This window comes from Dysidea avara, chromosome 5, assembly GCF_963678975.1.
Source record: "Dysidea avara chromosome 5, odDysAvar1.4, whole genome shotgun sequence".
Classification (NCBI taxonomy): Eukaryota; Metazoa; Porifera; class Demospongiae; order Dictyoceratida; family Dysideidae; genus Dysidea; species Dysidea avara.
Genome location: NC_089276.1, coordinates 8,160,293 through 8,178,973, shown reverse-complemented (window position 1 = coordinate 8,178,973; position 18,681 = coordinate 8,160,293). Strand labels below are relative to the sequence as shown.

The window sequence follows — 18,681 nt, the reverse complement described above, 5'->3', positions numbered from 1 at the left end:
GTTACAAACACCTTTAAACATCTGCCACACAATAAAGGCACTTGGTGTACCCTTGCTTTGGATAAAATTGATTATGCACAAACTGAGTTTGGCTTCACTGAGATGAATTTGTAATTAAATAGGTGATATGACTTTAAAACATTCAATGTGGCAGTATTTATCAAAAATTAAACTATAAAATATGAAAAATTTATATTAAATAAGCAACGAAACAAGGGTACACCTGCAGCTACACTGTATATAGTATATTTAATACCTACCAATACTTCTTGCAAAATACTTCAACTGATCCTGTTGAATTGCCTATTGCAACAACTACCCATGCTAGCACAATTCACCCATTCTTACCATTATTCATCCTTTCTCTGTTTACTTGTATTACTTACTTTTGTGTACTCACATTTACTTTTGTTACGCTTGTTTACTTGTGTTGGCATGTATACCCTTGTTTAGGGGGCATCTCCAAACTGATTTTGGTACGCTTAACGTCATAATGACGCTAACTTTAGACCCCCCCTCCCCCTCTCCTTAACGTCACACTATGAAAACAATGCATTGGCAATAGAAGTACAAAACGTTATATTCTTTACCTGAAAACATAGTCTACAAGCAGTATAGCTGCTTAATTAATCACGTAAATTCCTCTATTCCTACCTGTTTAGCTACACTATAACTGCTTTAATAAAAATTTATAACGTCATGGCCTGAACCCCCCTCCCCCCTTAACGTCATTATGACGTTAAGCGTACCAAAATCAGTTTGGAGATGCCCCCTTACCCGTTTATACCCTCGTTTACCCATGTACTGTAATTAGTTTTTTTTCGTTGTAAAATAATTTTTGTATGCAACAACTTGTACAAAAATTTCTTACACGAAATTGTTTAAAAGTTCAAACTACTCTAATAGAGCAGTCATTCACTTAAATATTTTTACATGAAAATTTCTATCACAATTATTTTGCACAAAAATAAGACAAATTATGGTATACCTTTGTTATATATATTAACCCATGGATATCCCTGTTTGTCCATGGATAACCAATACATTATACCCTTGTTTGCTTATGTTTACTTGTTTACCTTCGTATTTAATAAGTACACAAAGTTTTATGTACCGTAATTTGCTTTTTTTCGTTGTAAAATAATTTTCGTATGCAAAACTTGTACGAGAATTTTTATAAAAGATCGAACTACTCTAATAGAACAGTCATTCACGTAAATCATACGAAAATATTTACAACGAAAATTTTTTTCACGAAAATATACGGTATTGTGTTTCATGTTAACCAACCATGTTTACTGTATTGAGATAACTATGTTTACCAACCATGTTTACCAACTATGTTTACTGTATTGAGATAAAGACAGTAGTGGTCTTGTATTGAGCCACATATGTAGGTGGTGATCACATGACTAAAAATTATCACCATCAGACAGTTTGGCACTTAGCCAACTCTTACTTTCCAAAACAATAAACTATAAACAATTGTGTATGAAGATATCCTAAAATGCATGTTCAACACATTAGTATTGCATTACTGTATATATTGTCAGTTCCTACAAATCAGTGGTTTTTTCATCCTCCTATAATATAGGAACACACAATTTAATTCAATGGTATATAAACACATTAATCATAGACATTAGAATATTTACATCATGAGTAGAATAAAGTAAAACACAATTAGCACTTTGTTTATAGTTGTCTATACCTTTATGCACTTCTAAGGATTAACAGAATACAGCTTTTTTGGTTGAATTTGTGAATGAAGATAGGTCATATTGTACTACTAAGGGTGTGAAGGAAAGTATGGAAGAGTTATATATAGTCTATAAAAGTGGAGTGGAAGTTTTTGTATATGTACACAACTTTAACATGCAGAACTCTGGAAATTCCAAAGAGGTTTACCATACCAAAAAAATCATTAGCTGAAATGCTTGGAGAAAATGAAGGGGAAAAGGTCACAGAAACTTTTGTGGGCATTTTCCTTATTTAATACAAAGCTACAAGTTGAATGTTTGTATGTGCCTTTAAGACTGCTTTTGCAATATCAGTAAAATAAGCAGGACATTTATGATCAGGCTTGTGCATTGTACATGATAGAGGAGAAAGAAATGGGACACAAAGGAGGAGAAAGATAAGTCCATTGCAGCTGTTGTAGCGGGTGAAAAAGCACATCTCTGGCCTAAGCAACATAAACAATGAAGAATTAAGCCTGCAGCATTAACCATGGTTGGCTGAAGGAATCTTTAGTCAGTCAGTCAATTGGTACAAAATTCAGGTATATAATTTTATAGAAACTTGTTGAAAGTATTTGGGTTTACTCTGAAGACATGTAAGGGTTGATTATACCAATACTGCCAAGCTGGTGTGAAGAAAAAGTGAATCTGGATGGGACAGTTGCAAACCTTCATAATCAGTACCACCTGAGGATAACAGTGCAGCTGGATTTTGTAAAACTGATGTTATTAATTTCTATGGTATATCAAGAATTAGTAAGTATAGAATACATCCAGGAATATCACTGAATATACTGAGTGATTTTGTACAGGCTATATTGGAAGCTGGATACTTATATCATGCTCTTGATAATATTTGTGACTTGGTCTGAGAAAAGTGGTCTCATTATCTCACAAGCTTGACTTTCACCACACATGAATACATACCATCAATTTTTTACTGTCAACATGTGCTATCGAGTACTAAAAGCATTAAGGTAGGTACAACAATATTAGCTTGCCTTGTTCTCAGAAATATCAACATCAAAGCTATATGTCTGATTATCAGAAGTAGCTTGTGTTGTGGCCTCATTTGAAGGTGCAGAACCTTGGTCAACAGTAACATTGTAGGACTGTGCTACCACAGGATTCATCATCACATCATCAGATCCTGTAGTTGTATTGTAAGTAGACTTTTTCTCGTTACGGTTTCTGCAAAAATATTTTACAAAATACAGTATAATTTGTCTAAAGTTTTATCATACACACTTACCGGCAGTACCATATTAATACAACCACTCCAACTATTATTATTACTATCACTACAATGACAGCAATAGTGACTCCAACTGCTATCCCAGCTGTGTTGTCGTCATCATCATCTGAGGCTGTCCTATTCACTGCAAGGTAATCATTATCCACTATCAGTGGACCATCCTCCTGTAATGTGTATCATCTTTAATATTTTATGTTGTGTTGGTGAATACAATCTGTTGTGGGAATTATAGTCTATTTACTTTCTCCTGAGCTCCATTGGTAGTAAGTAACACATTTTCTACAATGGTTTTGCACTATAACAAGCATGCAGTGTTTGTTTCATGCTTGCACCATGTTCAGGGGTGGTTTTAGAGGGGTTTGGAAACCCCTCTGAAAATAGCGCGCACCCCCATGATTCATGTGGATACCAAGAGTTGTACATATTGTATTATATTAGGACTTTTTCTACTGAGGAAACTTCATACTTTTGCCTTTGAAATCACCATTACAGCGTTCAACAGCATGTAGTGACCTTTTTTTTTTTTTTTTTTGGTCTTTGACCTACAGCTAGGCTGAAGTTGCATTTGAGTGGAACCTGAATCCCCTCTGAAAATTTTTAAATCCACCCCTGTTGTTACCAGACAGACTTGCCCAATATTGTGTGAATGTACCTGTATAGTGTAATTGCATCTATACTGAAACAGCCAAACTGCAAAGGAGAATGTGATCTCCCACAATAGTCAAGATATTGAATTGCATTTTGACCTTATAAATGTAAAGAAGAAACTAAAGCTGAACCTGACCCTGGAACAACCTGATGTTAGCCTGTTATGCATAACGATGCCTTTCATTTTTCTATGAAAGTAGGTAGTTGGTGAGATTGAGGTTAGCTGGCACATGTGCCAACCACAGCTCTTCCCAAACTCATCTTTAGAGTTGTTGCATGGCTATTACTAGCATATTTAAAACTATTAATTAAGTAATAAATATAAAGTAATAAAGTGATCCTTGATCCAAGTAATAAAGTATAGTGAAACAATAGATTATTCATAGTGGCTGCTTGTAACAATGTGTGTTTATTGCAAAAAAAAGATGACTAATGGTACTACAGCATAGCTCGGTGGGTTATAACGATGGTTTTGTTCAATGCCAAAGTATGCTGTAATATTGTCATTCACCTCTTGTTTCACTACTTTTTATTGCTTGTATCCCCTACTTCACTAATAATTTTTAATATACTACAGCTAGCTATAGACATGTGACAGTTCTGTTACAATAACTGCTGTATTAGAGTATCTCGAGTCGGCCTTTCACTACATCACTGTTTCATTGTGCTTACAGATAGGCAAATATGGGTGTAGATTTAGATTGTTAAGAGGTATGATCTTAGTGCTCAATCATTATTGATCAAGCAAGATCGCGGTAATTAATTATTAGGCATGGCATTGAACCTATCATGAAGTTACAGGTATCTACCAAGTGTAAGCGCTTTAATAAGCTTGTGGTGTCTAAATATGCTGCTCAAAGAAACTGTTGATAGGAAAAATTAACACCTCAATATGGTTTCAATGCATGGAGAAGGAAGAAGACTATCCTGATTGAAGATAAAAGGAAAGACAAGGAGCAAAGGGCACACACTCGTTGGAACACCAAAAGGCATATCCCACTGGTGAGTTTGTTATTGTGGATGAAATGATGGCTGTGTGCTGCTTCGTTTGGCCTCCAGCTTTGAGACTGTGGTCGGGCAGTAAGGCAGGCTGGCTAAAATCTGAGCTTTAGTAATTAAAAAAAAATCTATATCTAATCGCCTAATTAGTGTTTTCTTATTTTTAATGCTGTATTAATATTTTCATGTTAGATGTATTAATGTTACTAGTATTTTAAAAAAAAATTGTTAATTTAAAAATGAAGTAGGGATCTATGCAATAAAAAGTAGTGAAACAAGAGATGAATGATGGTATTACAGCATAGCTTGGTGGGAAAGTCCCCACTTTGGCATTGAGCAAAATTATAGCTACTATGCCAAAGTAGGGACTTTCCCATCGAGCTATGCTGTTTCACTACTTTTTATTGCATAGCTCCCTACTTCATTTTTAAATTAATAATTTTTAAGAATACTAGTTTGTGTAGTTTTTGCTGTAGCACAGCTAGTTACAGTGTAACTTGTGAGCTAATTATTAAGTTCCTGTACAGCTTATTAAAGTATGTACTGTGCCAAAATTGGAAGTACATAGGCCTGCAGTAGTGTGCATAGCTTACCTTTGATCGTAGTAGCAGTGGCGCTAAAATCTATGACCTGTCTCAGTACAATAGTCCGCGTTCTATTCACCTGGGCCAGAAGTTGTTCGAATGAACAGGCCCTTTTAGTTGTCTGGAGCTTAGTCTTGACTAACAGGATGAAATAATACAATTTCCACTCGAGTACTATCCAATCACTCCCTGATCTCGCCGTCTGGCACTGAGTGGCTGAGTCAGTGTGTTCAGAGAAACAAGCCATCGAGTATCAGTCCATCTATTAAGTAAAAATCTCTTCGTCGATACAGTCCAGGCATTGGCAAAAGTCGAAGTGACAACTCAGCAGCCTTATTGTTTTACCATAGATTTCACGTGCAACACCTGAAATTTTTTTCCAATTGGAAATAGTATTGTAAAATTAAATAATACAGCAAGTGTATAAACGCTGCTGTAATTGACTGATTTGGCTCTCCACTAAACGCAATTCAGTGGAGACAGCAGGGTGCTCTGATGGCTGCAACGTATAAGCGCCCCGCTCTTTCAGCAGCATAAGCGCTTTCTGAAATAATTTTGTGATGTCTACAGAAAAGTGTTGATACGGAAAATTAATGCCTGGTATTGTTTCGATGCTTGAAGAAGAAGACAACCAACCTGATTGAAGATAAAAGGAAAGACAAGGCGCACAGGGCGCACACTTGTCAGAACCCCAAAAGGTACATCCCACCGATGAGTTTGTTGTTGTGGCGTAAAATGGTGACCATGCACTGCTTCGTTTGGGCTCTAGGCTTGCAACTGTGGTCAGTGAGTGAGTGAGTGAGTGAGTGAGTAAGTGAGACAAAATTTCAAGTTGTGAAATTTTTTTTAAAATTTTATATCCGGTCACCAGTAAGTGTTTTCTTGTTTTTATTTCATGTTAGATGAGCAAATATTATTCCTTAAAGGTGATTTTCATGGCGTAAGATGCCTCTAGGATGATTTTTAAAGGTGGCATTTTAGGCGGCACACGTCATTTTCGGGGAATCCCTACTTAAACAGTACTACTGTACTGCTTGATTAACCCGTAAAGGTGATTTTCATCATGCGAGATGTCTCTATACAGGATAATTTTTGAAGGCGGCATATGTCATTTTTGGGGGACCCCTACTTAAGCAGTACCACCATACTGTTGACAAAGTAGAATTTCAATGGGGTCTGGGGTGCAACCTCAAAAGCTGTATGGTTTTTGCAATTTAAAGGCTATAAAATGATTTAAAATTGATGAAAAATGTTAAAACTAACAATGGTAATCTATATGGTAACTTATCCAATTTTCAACAGGGCAGCCAATGACTTTTTCATGATTATATGAAAACAATTAGTGAAGTAAATTATTTACGTTACAGCACAGTCATGCTCTTACCACACGTCCAGTATCAGACTGTAGTCTAGCATAGTGGAACACTCCATATCTGGTACTCTCAGATAATCTTCTGTTGACATATTCTGTTCCATTAGGTCCTACAGTGGTTTCTCCACCACCAACAACAAATGTTAATGGTACATCTTCTGCATTGCTCCACACTGCTGCAGTATAGACACCATCTCTCCCAGGATAAGGACGTGGTAACTGATCATCATTTCCAGTAATAATATCCATTGGAGTGTTGCTGATCTCATCTCCAGAAACTACAACAACTCCATACACACTGGAAATATAAAAACACTCATACTAAAAGTGTGTGTAAGATTATCTACAGCAAATCATAACCAAAATGCACTGTAAAGTCTACAGTATTTACCTGTAATCTATTATGATGTGCTTTATGCTACACATACAGTGGAACCTCTGGGCACCTCTGTTATCCATGCAGCTGTGTGGCCTGTAATCCAATGACCACAATGAAACTTGGGTTACACCTACTTATCTGTTGGACGTTACTAAAATGTGGAACAGACTGTAAAATGGACTTACTAATGGACTGGTTGCCTTAAAACATTATACATGTATATATCATAATTAACCAATTGGAGGTCTACAATGACAGTAAGTAAATCATTCAGTATCATCTCGAAGCTTCAATATTAAGCTCTGCACATATTTCTGATGTTAAATGTCTTTCTTTTTTGTGCTCAAGTAAAAGCACACTCTTCGTGTTACAACTGTAAACAAGTCCCAAGCTTCTAGGCTCGTTTTGAAAAGAACCTGTTACTTGGATTTGTGTTCAGGTTAATTGGTGCAATTAGTTTAGTGGCTGCTTACAATTTAACAGGTGATGGGTAGTAATGAGCAGGCATCGAGGTTATACCACATTGTAGTTCATTGGCTCACTGCTACATAAAATATGTAATGTTGCTTATTATAGAGAGCTTGCACCTCGCCAATAATCCTTAACAACTGTTGCTAGTCAACCATACTTGGGGGCAAGTTTCAATGGGGCCAAATGAGACAAATGCTGTTGGTTCGTCACCACGATCTGCCAACATTGAGTATCACTGTCAGATGCCGTTGAACATAAATATTGAAAACTAGATTTAATACAGACAAGCACATTATTAATTTTCAGTTGATTAGTGGCGAATTTTAATGCTTTGTAAACTTTTGACCACAGCTATCCTAGTTTATACAAGTGACTAACCTAGAGAACATGTCCTGTTCTCCGCTTAGCCACTGAGAATGATGGCTGCTGTCATCCTCAGCCCTCAAGCATGGCCGACCAGCAACGGTTGCTAAGCATTTTGCAATGCGCATGTCGTCTCTATAGGATGATTTCAACCTTTTTTACAGCACCAATAGTGCAGGTTAAATTCTCACTTGCATTAATTAAAGTGCATGGCTTGCCAGATGGTACCACACTTTATAATTGTGTTCAAGGGTTTCTGCAAGATGTTTGTTGTGTTTAGGATTGTTTTTGAGATGCTGTACTGTAGAAAATCCATGTTTATGATTTGTATGGGTCAGTCCATTTATGAATCTGTTTTCCAGTCTGTTCTGTATTTTAGTCACATCCATACCTGTTAGTTGACTTGTTTATTCAGTTAATAATAAGGTTGCTAGGTGATAACACTTTTTACAACCCAGTGACTCCCCCTCTGCCCACTAAACTGCATATATACCTAACTGATGCAATAATAATATTACTTGTCGGATACTGTAATGTTTAGTTAAGACAATTCTGAGATACATACAATGTACCAGACTGCCCTGGATAAGAGAGGTTCCACTGTACATTGTATCAAAGCTTAGAAAGACTAAAATACAACTGACTTACTATATGTCTCCAGTTTCAATTTGATGAGGTGGTGGTATTACTACAGTGATAGTGGTAGTAGTAGGTGCACGAGGTGGAGACACTGTAACAGGGATTGTTGGAGGAATTGGAGGCACTGTAAAGGAACATTCTGAATAGGACACAGGTTGGGTTTAGTGTGCTTTTACACAATATGCATATAGGCACCAAATACACAGTTCACGCAGACAGACATTAAGTGTATGCAAATGCAAGAAAGAAGAATAGGTCTGGCTATTTGATAAAAAGTGGTGAACAATGAAACATGGTGGTCAAAAACTGTATGTAGGATAATTTCTACTTTGGCTTATTGCTACACATACATACACACACACACATATATATATATTTAAATTCAAAGTAGGGATTTTCACCCTATCACATAGCAACTTATATCTCAGCAATCAACACTGCAGTACTATAACTGCATTCTGTAACTTGTGTTATTATAATACCAATTAAATTTAGAATAAGGTCTGACAATTGAAAGGTTATAACACAATGATGACATAATAAGTTATGAGCCATGAAAGTTTGGAAAAGTCAATTTTTATGTGCCCACATATGTCTTATGGTATACTCCTGCCAGTGGCGATTCTAGACCTGACCTATAGGGGGCCAAGTAGGGAACAGCATGACTATTGTTGTATGGCTGCAAGCATGGGAGTGCAACCCCCAGAAGCTGCAGGATTTTTGCAGTTTGAAGAATAACAATGCCAATCTGTACTGAAACTTTTCCCCAAGATTTTTAAAAAGTTATTTCTTCAGCCATCCCCCCCCCCAGAATCACCTATGCTCAGTGCACGAATCCCTACCAATTTGTTTACTATTTGCAACAGGCTTTACAGCTAAGATTATGACTATTGTATTAGAATACTATGACAATTAACCTGACTACTGAACTAGGGTAACTACTTTAGAATCTTGCTAACTGCACTGACTGAGTCTTTGGTTGAGCAATCTCACATGATAAATGAATGAAACTATTGTAAGTGCAGCTATCCACTATCTTTCAAAGTAGTATAAAAGCACATTGTAAATATTTGTTGCATCCATATAAGCACCAGTGAGGAAAGTGCCAATACAAGAAAATTTTTCTAAATTTGTTGAAGAAACTAAATTTTATATGGTACAGATTTTCACTGGAACATTAATAGGCAATATCTTATTAGTTTGTGCTTTTGTGTAAAATGGTGGTTTATTACTGAACTCTGGTCTTGTGGTCAGACAGACCTTAGATTGGGCCAAAATCACATTTTGTTGACTTTTAATATTAGTGCTCTTGTGAAAGTGTTCTTATTTTAATACACTAGATTTATCATCAGATATCTAAGACTCTTCCACAAGGATACTTTTTAGCTTGTAAAACATTTCTACAATTGTCTCTGTTAAATGCTAATTTCAACACCAAATTTATAAAGTAACTTACAAGATGTGTTAGTTCTGTCAATGATTTCTATTTCTATAGGAGCATCACTAACTCCTTCTCCTCTCACTGACATGTGAATAGCATAATTTGTGAAGGTGGACAAATTAGACAAATTTAGGCTAAGCATGTCCACGGGTATGTCAACTGCAACAAAACCATCATTTAAAATGTTGGGTGACATTTGGATCATGGGTGGGTTTGCTCTGTGATATATGATATACTGTGTTAATTGACTGTTGGGATACTGAGGATGATTCCAGCTGATATAAATTGATTCCGAGGAAGATGCCACAGCACTGAGGTCACGAACTGCTGTAGGAGCTGTAAAATAATTAATGAGATAATATATAATGTACATATGCATACATACATACCTACACACATACATACATTACATACATACATACGTACGTACATACATATGTACATACGTACATACAGACAGACATACAAGCATACACACAAACACACATACGTACATACAGACATACATACAATAATTATATACATGCATGCATATCAATACACTACACTATACTAAACTGCATTGCACTACACTACACACTACATGAGTGAAATTTTCACTGTATATGAAGCTATTTATCGCCACAAAGTGTAGTGAAAACTTGAACTGCATTTAACAGGACTGAAGAAGATTTGCTGTTAGGTCATGAGTTCAAATCTTGCTGGTAACTTGGCACATTTCTAACTGACTGTTGTGTGTATCCTTTTACTAAACGATTCTCTGGTATAAATTAACCAGTACAACTAGAAACTAACCAAACTGCCACATTGCTATATATCTCAGTAATGAATTTCCGCTACACTTTTGCTCTGAATGGGAAGCAGTATAAAGCCTGGCTTGAAATGACATCGGTACAAGACACGTTTGTTCATGTGAAACTAGATCCACTCAAAAGCAGCCAAACTGTAAAAAAAGAGTGCGGCCCTCAAAAACCTGGGTAAAAAAAAGTTGTGAAATCAAAGGTGGTGGCCAAGAAATGGCTGCAATGATGTTAACGCTAATAAATTTTAACAATGCACACAGCCATTATTAAATTTTTTTAGCATTAACATCATTGCAGCCATTTCGTGGCCGCCACCTTTGATTTCACAACTTTTTTCACCCAGGTTTTTGAGGACTGCACTCTTTTTTAAAGTTTGGCTGTTTTTGAGTGGATTTCACTTCTTTTGTATTTTCAAAAACCAAATCCTGCACCTTTTTACTGGGATATGATTTCCAGGCTGTTGTATCACAAGTTTTGCTAGCATAGCACTTATTACGATGATTATAATGATGATGATTGGTGTGAGTTGGTCATACTAGTCTGCTCATAGACTGCCTGGGAAGTTAATACTACAAATATACTGCTGATCGATATGAAAATGGCTCTGAATTGATGAAATAGCTACTAGATTGAGCGTCAAAGTGTTGCAACAATAGTATGGTGCTAATGCTCTAATAGAGTGCACGTTTTTGCTTTCACTGAAATCATCAACACACATAGAATATTCTAGAACAATCTAGATTTTCTATTGGTAGATCAGTTTTACTTATTAAGTTAGAATTTTCATTTATAAGATAGAATTAAGTGAAATGATCAGCCGAGATAGCAGCGGTTCAGTGCTTAAGGGTGCAGGTGTTAGGTATGGAGGCCCTTGGTTTGAACTCTGGTCATGATCAGTCCATTTTTCTGACATTTTTTATGCACCTTCCCCCCCCCCCCCCCCCCCCCCAGTGACTGCTCTATTAGAGTGTCTCAATCCCATGATTTTACACTTGCTCGGTTTTTGCTTTATAACTTTGTCGCTGTAAGTCTGTTGCTGTTCTAACCATCAAAAGGCATTGCTATGATGATCGGCTTATGTACACACCAATTTTCAAGTTAATCCTTTACTTGGTTTACCCTGTAGCCATGACAAAAGTTTCATCTTTTTTTTTTACGTGAATAAACGCTCATAACTTCTTGGATATTTATCAGATTCATAGCAAACTTGGTATGCGAATGTACCATTATACGCTCTTTACTTGTGCCAAATATCGATATAATGGAGTTACAAGTTTGTGTTTTATAGCAATTTTTGCAAAGTGTGCGAAAAGAAATTGAAGCCCCCCGTAGCCCCCTACGACAAAGAAAAAAACGAAGAAATTAAAATGAAACTTTGCCACTCATATCTCAGTAACGGCTAGGGAGATTTCCTTCAAATTTGGTATGTAGTGCGGCCTATCTGGCGGATACCTCTGTAGTGAAACTAGTTCCAATCGGATAAGGGATCATGGAGTTACAAAGGTGTGAAAATTGTGGTTTCTTTCTTCCTGTAAATATACTCACAGTGTGGTGCGCCGGCTTCTTGGGCCGCACGACACACTACCATGTGTCTTGATACCAGCTAAACACCACAATAGTAACATCATTTCTTATCAACACCATGCATCCAATCTTTGTTTTAGCTTCCTCTTTCCTTTCATGAGACAAATGGGAACTTTTAATCCTCTCATATACACTACATCACAAAGTAGTTCATACAGTACTTATTCAATTTGTACTTGATTCATAACATAAACACATGCCCAAGGACCACAGACATCATGTTTTCAAATCGGATACAAATCAAGACTAGTGGGTGTGTAATAACTAACACATAAATAAGGAAATGTACATTGATAAGCATAGCAGACAACAGCAGATCAACATGTTGTATACTTGTCCTGTATGTTCTGTTAAATAGGGCAGTGCATCTAGGGTAATATTATTCTGCCATTTTAGATAGGTTCACACACCTGACACCAACTAAATTTAAAATAGACAGGATAGTGTTGGCTATCTGGCACAAGACATCAACTCTACACACTTATTTCACATGTTCACCACTCCACTGACTTGTGTCAAGCCAAATTTTAACATAAAAACATAATATGCTACTCTATATTATTTTATATCATACATAGTGTATATACATATATACCTGCACTAGAAGTTTGATCCATAATTTCAACAGGTCCATTACTGATATTGTACTTTATATTAACAGTTGTGATGGTGATGGTATAGTTAGTATAGTAAAGAGCATTAGAGACATTGTAACTTCCTTGTCCTTGGTCCAACGTGATACTAGATGAGCCATTATATAATGGTCCTATAGTATAAGCTGAAGAGAATGAGTAATACAAAATTTGATAATATGATCCATTATCTGGTGATGGAGGTGTCCAAGTGATGTAATATGACCCACTGGTGTTATTGAATGGAGTGAACTGTGCTTGTAAGTCCAATATGATATCGGGAGCTGCAAAAGGAACATGTAGTAGTTATGTGTGCATGCATTTTTAAACATGACTGTCTACAGTTTAGTGGCTATGCAACAACAATGACTTATTAATAAGGGAATTATGTGCATGAGAATAGCAAAGTAGAATAGTTACAAAAGTTTTGTTAATGATGTAGCTATAGCAATTCAGTGATATGCTTACCATCTTCATCAGTAGCACTTATGTCAGTTGTAGGATCTCCTAGACCTGCTCCAGTCCTTCCTCTCACCTCAACAGTGTAGTTAGTATTAATAGATAAATCATTAATAGTGTACCACAGTGTATCAGGACCAGTGATGTTCACTTTCATTCCATTACTAACACAATCACCCATCGAGGTTGGGACATAACAGAGTTCATAACCAGAGAGGACACCTCGATCACATGATGGTCTTTCCCAAGTGACCACCAGGGTAGTTGAGTTACGAGGCATCCCAGGATAGTTTACTGTGAGGTTATTGGGTGCCAGTGGAGCTGGGGAACAAGAAAGTATACAAGTACCCTGTAGTTATAAAGTAATATTTCACACAGTTGAGTAGTGTATAAAAATAAGGTCAACAGACACTGACAACCAAATATTATTGTACATAGCATGGACAGGACCATAAGAAGGTCCTTCCTGTCTCATAATTTCCTTCTTATCACTTGTTCTAATTAATTTCACAGATAACTCCTTACTCATCTTCCCAACCACTAATTGTTGTCTTCAGCATGCATCATCAAATTGTGACTTGGGTAAATGAGGTACGTACACCATGACTTAATTTTGCTGTACAACAAAGACAATTGGCAGTTGGGGTACAGAGTTCTGGTGGAATCAAACTGCTTAACATGGATTGAATTAACAAGACCAAGGAAGCTGGCAGTGGATATCTAACCAATAATAGTACGGGTGCAACAGTTTCTAGTACTTAACAATGTCTTGGGCTTCCCAACGCCATCCCAGACTAAACATAGTTCAAATGCATGTAGAACAGAAAGATGTATAGAATGCTACATATTTCAAGCAACCAAAGAAGCTTACATGCATACATAATTTTAAAACAATACTTTAATCAATTCAGTATATTTAATCCACTCACTGTCTTCTCCAGTTAGGAAAGTGCCATTAAATGCAGGACCTTCTCCAACAGAAGTGGCAGCAAACACTGAATAACTGTACATCCTGTAGCCAACTGTGAATATAAAATATTAATTATAACAATTTCTTATATGTAAAGTTGTTCAAATGATTCGTACAGGTAAATATTATGTACTTTAGCTAAATATATATTTGATAGTGCTAATCACCTTCATATAGCTATGAAAATAACCGAGAAATAAATACCATGAGAACAGGCCATAAAGAGGCTTTGAAATATATTCTTTTACTACAGTTTTATTACTGAAACAGAACTGTGTGTATATCATACATACAGCTGTAGTAGGGATCATAGACGTTGCCCAAAAATATCATCCAAAAATCAGCCTTACTTCACAACAGCTTGGCAGTATTGGTTAGGTATAACCAAGCCCATAAATGTCTTCAGAGTGATCCTAAACACTTGTAATAAATTTTTATAAATATATTTGTGTTAACTGCACCTCCTGCCTGATTGTGCTTCCAGCCAATGATAACACATCTATCAATATGGCTACAAGCTCACTGTTTGTTGTTACTTTTACCGGAGACATGCCTTTTTGCCAACCGCAGCAGTTACAATGCAGACTTACAGTGTACCTTTGTCCTAGCTCCTTTGTGTTCCATTTCCTTTTCCACTACTGCATAGGTGTTAATGGCGGAATTGCACCATGGATTTAAATAATGGATTGATTGCACAGGCTTTTCTCGGACTGTTCTTCATTTGTAACACTATATAGCTAACAGGTGGAAAGCTTAAAATGAGGTGGAATGGTCACTTCATGTTTCAGTAATTGATAGTGGGGGCACATGTTTAATTATGCAGTTAGTTATGTAATGGGCCTGGCACCATTTTCCCCTTTGATCAGTATACGATGGTCCACCAGTAATTAATTGTGTTGTTAAATAAAAAATGTAAAGAAAATTAGAAATTTTCCATTTGAGTAGGGACCACACAAATATGAAAAGCAATGAAACAAGAGAGGTCATCTATATCTGCAGCTGTTGTACTAGTTGACATTTAATTGTATGATCCCTACTCAAATTCGAATTTTCTCTTTTTCTTACACCTATAATAATGATTCATGACAGCATTGATACATCTTTCTCACTTTGTGGGTGCCATCAACTTTATTGTATGGTGATCAAAAGTTTGACTGATGGCAAGTAAACATATTTCCACAGCCCTATGGATAGATTTTTCACAGAGTTGCCATGAATTGATAATTTAATTTAGCAAAGCACAAAGATATATAGTATATACAACATTTTAATAAAAGGCTGTTGTTCATTAATCAATACAGCTGATAAGAGAGATGAGTTTAGGTTTTAGGAAGTAATTTGCAGGAATAGATCAATTTACCGCTATACTTAACAAAGAAAACTACTATTAACGACAAGTCATCATACTAATGCCATTTCAAAGTATAACAAGCACAGGATAGGCCAGTCAGACTGTAAGAAAGATTTAGTGAATAAAGATTATAATTAATAAATGTAGCGAACTGAATACACTCAAGTAGACAAAGAACAGTGGAATAACACATATGCACTTGATTTTTCTCATTAGGCCAATGAAACTTGATTAGCAGTTTCGCGTCATCTCCCACATGCTTTTAATACACCCGCATGGAATTTCATTATTGGTATTTCAGATCAAAATAATCTAATAGAGCAGTCACTTTTATTCTAATAGAGCAATCGGATATACTTTAATTGTTTAGGAGTTACAGAAATAGCGGAATATTCTAGTAACGTACTTTAGCTATTTAATGCAAGAGTAATCAATGTAGATCTCACTGTTTTTTTGGCAGAAATCTTCATGTTTGGGATGTGTGTTGTGCTTTTGGAGAATAATGAATAATAACTGCCCGCCAGCATCCTTTTTCAAAAAATTGAGCGAGAAACTGGTAATCAAGTTTCATTGGCTTTATAATATTAAGTCTGTGGAAAAATAAAAGCAAGCCCCATGGCCAGCTTTTAAGGACTTTGCAAATTCAGTACATGTACACCAAAACAGCTGAAAAAAAGATGCAGCTTTCAAAAACTCAGGGTAAATCAAAGATGTCAGTCAAGGAATGGCTTCAATGATCATCAATTTCAATGACATATTTTACATTCTTTACATCCTGGCTTCCTTATAATTAAGGCTGCTTGGCTGCTGGTATAACAATACTTTCAAAGGTAAATGTGAAGGCCATCCATTACCTATTTACTTTTGATACCACTAACCTAATTCATCTAATATTATCATGGTAGGGGCTTCAGTGTTTCCGCTAAAGTTAGCAAAGTTATTCATCACTTCAGAATCTGATGGGTCATCCCCACAACCACCATCAAGTATCAGTTGAAACTCAACACGATAGTAACGAATAAATCCATTAGGATATGATGGAGGGTCCCAGGATATCATCACAGTAATGGTGACATCAGTGACATTTGTGACTACTACGTTCTGTACTGGATCACTGGGAACTGTAACAATATAGAGAAAATATTACTGTTACTGTCTACAGTACAACTTTAATTGTCAAATCTTTATTGTCTTAGCTGTACATATTTTGGATGATTTATAAGTGACCATTCAATCGGAGTACTGTGTCAACAGATGCATGTATTCTACACTAAAGTGTATGCTCCAGTAGAGCAGGTAAACATGCTCTGTATAACTAATTTGAAAACTTTACTAGGTTTTTGCCAGTTGGATGCTTCTGAATTTGATTACTGCTGTATTTGGGATTTCTGGAGATTTGCAAAGAGTAAACTAGACCTTGAATACATTGCATTGGCCAACTATGATATATATGAAGATAGAGTAATGTGTGGCTGCTAAAAATATTATCTATATATACTTTGGAACCATGGCATTGATGCAGAAGCAAATTGCTCAGTTAATAGATTTATATATTTAATACTTGCACATTTTCTCCCTATTATCATTGTTTTGTATACAGATCCACTCTTAAAAAACTGTCTGAAGTGATGGGTACATAAGTTACTTTCTTCCTAAAGTACGTTAAATGCAATAGCTTGTTGCAATAAAAATTCATATGCACAGGTTTTGGCCATAGCATTGATGTATTCATGTTTATGCTTCTAGAATTTGGTAACATATGTGACACAACAGTTTATACACTACTATTATTCTACTATTATACCTTCCTCCATTGTTCTAACACTAACTGGTATACTGGGTACACTTGGACAGATATCATTGATGGCAGTTACAATAAAACTATAATTTTCTGCAGGATAAAGGTTAGTGATCATGGCCTGCTCCTCCATACTAGTCACTGTCACATTTTGTGGTTGATTATTAGGTGCCATTACCAGACGATCAGGATTCTGGTAGGTGATATAGTAGCCAGTAACTGGAGCATTATTGTCATGAGGTTCAGTCCAGTTAATGAAGAGATCACGTGAAGTAACATCAAACAACTGAACATTAATGGGTTGATCAGGACAATCTGCAACACAACACAATAGACTAGTCATCTGCAGGTGTAGACAACCCTTCCCTTGTTTCCCTGCTTTTTCTATCATCCCTAATCAAACTTAAATTTCTGAATTTTCCTTATACTTGTGCATTTAGAATATTGGCACAAGCATGAAAGAAACATACAAAGGTGTGTACAAAACTGCTGGGGTAGATTATCCCACTAATGTCACACTGGCTTATGCAGGAGCTCAGACAAACATGGACAGACTATAGTACAACAGTGTTAGGTATTAAAATGTGATGCTTGATTTAGAGAATACAGTGTAATGTCACTAATGTACCATATACAATGTATGTAATTGTAACCCATGACCATAACCATGTAAAAGAAGTGATGTCTGTATTGCCAAACAGTGAAAGAAAGATTGGCATTTAAAAGTATGGATTTGCATCAAAAGTGGTAGCCATGAAATAATACACCTGTAGTTAATGTAAATATACTTTTCACTGACAATATCCCAATTAACATCATTTTCATTTCTTGTCTACCACTTCTTGATTTTGCAACTTTAAGTTTAGTCTTTTTGAAGGCTGCATAGCATGGAAAACTAACCTTCTGGGCCAGGTGTCTCAGAACAGGGCATAATGTATGTTCATAACGAAATGTATACAACATAATAACTCACCAATCTTGGCAGTGACATCTCACCAAAATGGGATTAATTTAACAAATTTCCAGCCGTTTTAGGTAAGCTTATTCATGAGTATAGCTATAATATATCACAGGTGCTCAGTGGAGGGTGGTAGGATTTTAAATGACTGAGGGCAGCAGTGGCAAACTCTAGACCGAATTAAGCATCTTTCAGAGCTATGATTGCACTGCAATGGCATAAAATATAAAATTTTC

General features: G+C 36.2%; 1 protein-coding gene across 1 annotated transcript in view; it reads right to left on the bottom strand.

Moving 5' to 3' along the window:
* Positions 1–1,390: 1,390 nt before the first annotated feature.
* Positions 1,391–18,681, bottom strand: part of LOC136254968 (uncharacterized) — a 51,747-nt gene continuing 34,456 nt past the window's right edge. The window contains exons 36-46 of the mRNA XM_066047688.1: positions 17,494–17,802; positions 16,568–16,810; positions 14,298–14,390; positions 13,378–13,689; positions 12,873–13,193; positions 9,906–10,226; positions 8,459–8,573; positions 6,610–6,895; positions 2,992–3,158; positions 2,741–2,930; positions 1,391–1,583 (exon numbers count right to left, since the gene is read on the bottom strand). Of these exons, the coding sequence (XP_065903760.1) occupies positions 1,557–1,583; positions 2,741–2,930; positions 2,992–3,158; positions 6,610–6,895; positions 8,459–8,573; positions 9,906–10,226; positions 12,873–13,193; positions 13,378–13,689; positions 14,298–14,390; positions 16,568–16,810; positions 17,494–17,802 (2,384 nt within the window). The 3' untranslated portion in view covers positions 1,391–1,556. The remainder of the gene's footprint in view (positions 1,584–2,740; positions 2,931–2,991; positions 3,159–6,609; positions 6,896–8,458; positions 8,574–9,905; positions 10,227–12,872; positions 13,194–13,377; positions 13,690–14,297; positions 14,391–16,567; positions 16,811–17,493; positions 17,803–18,681) is intronic.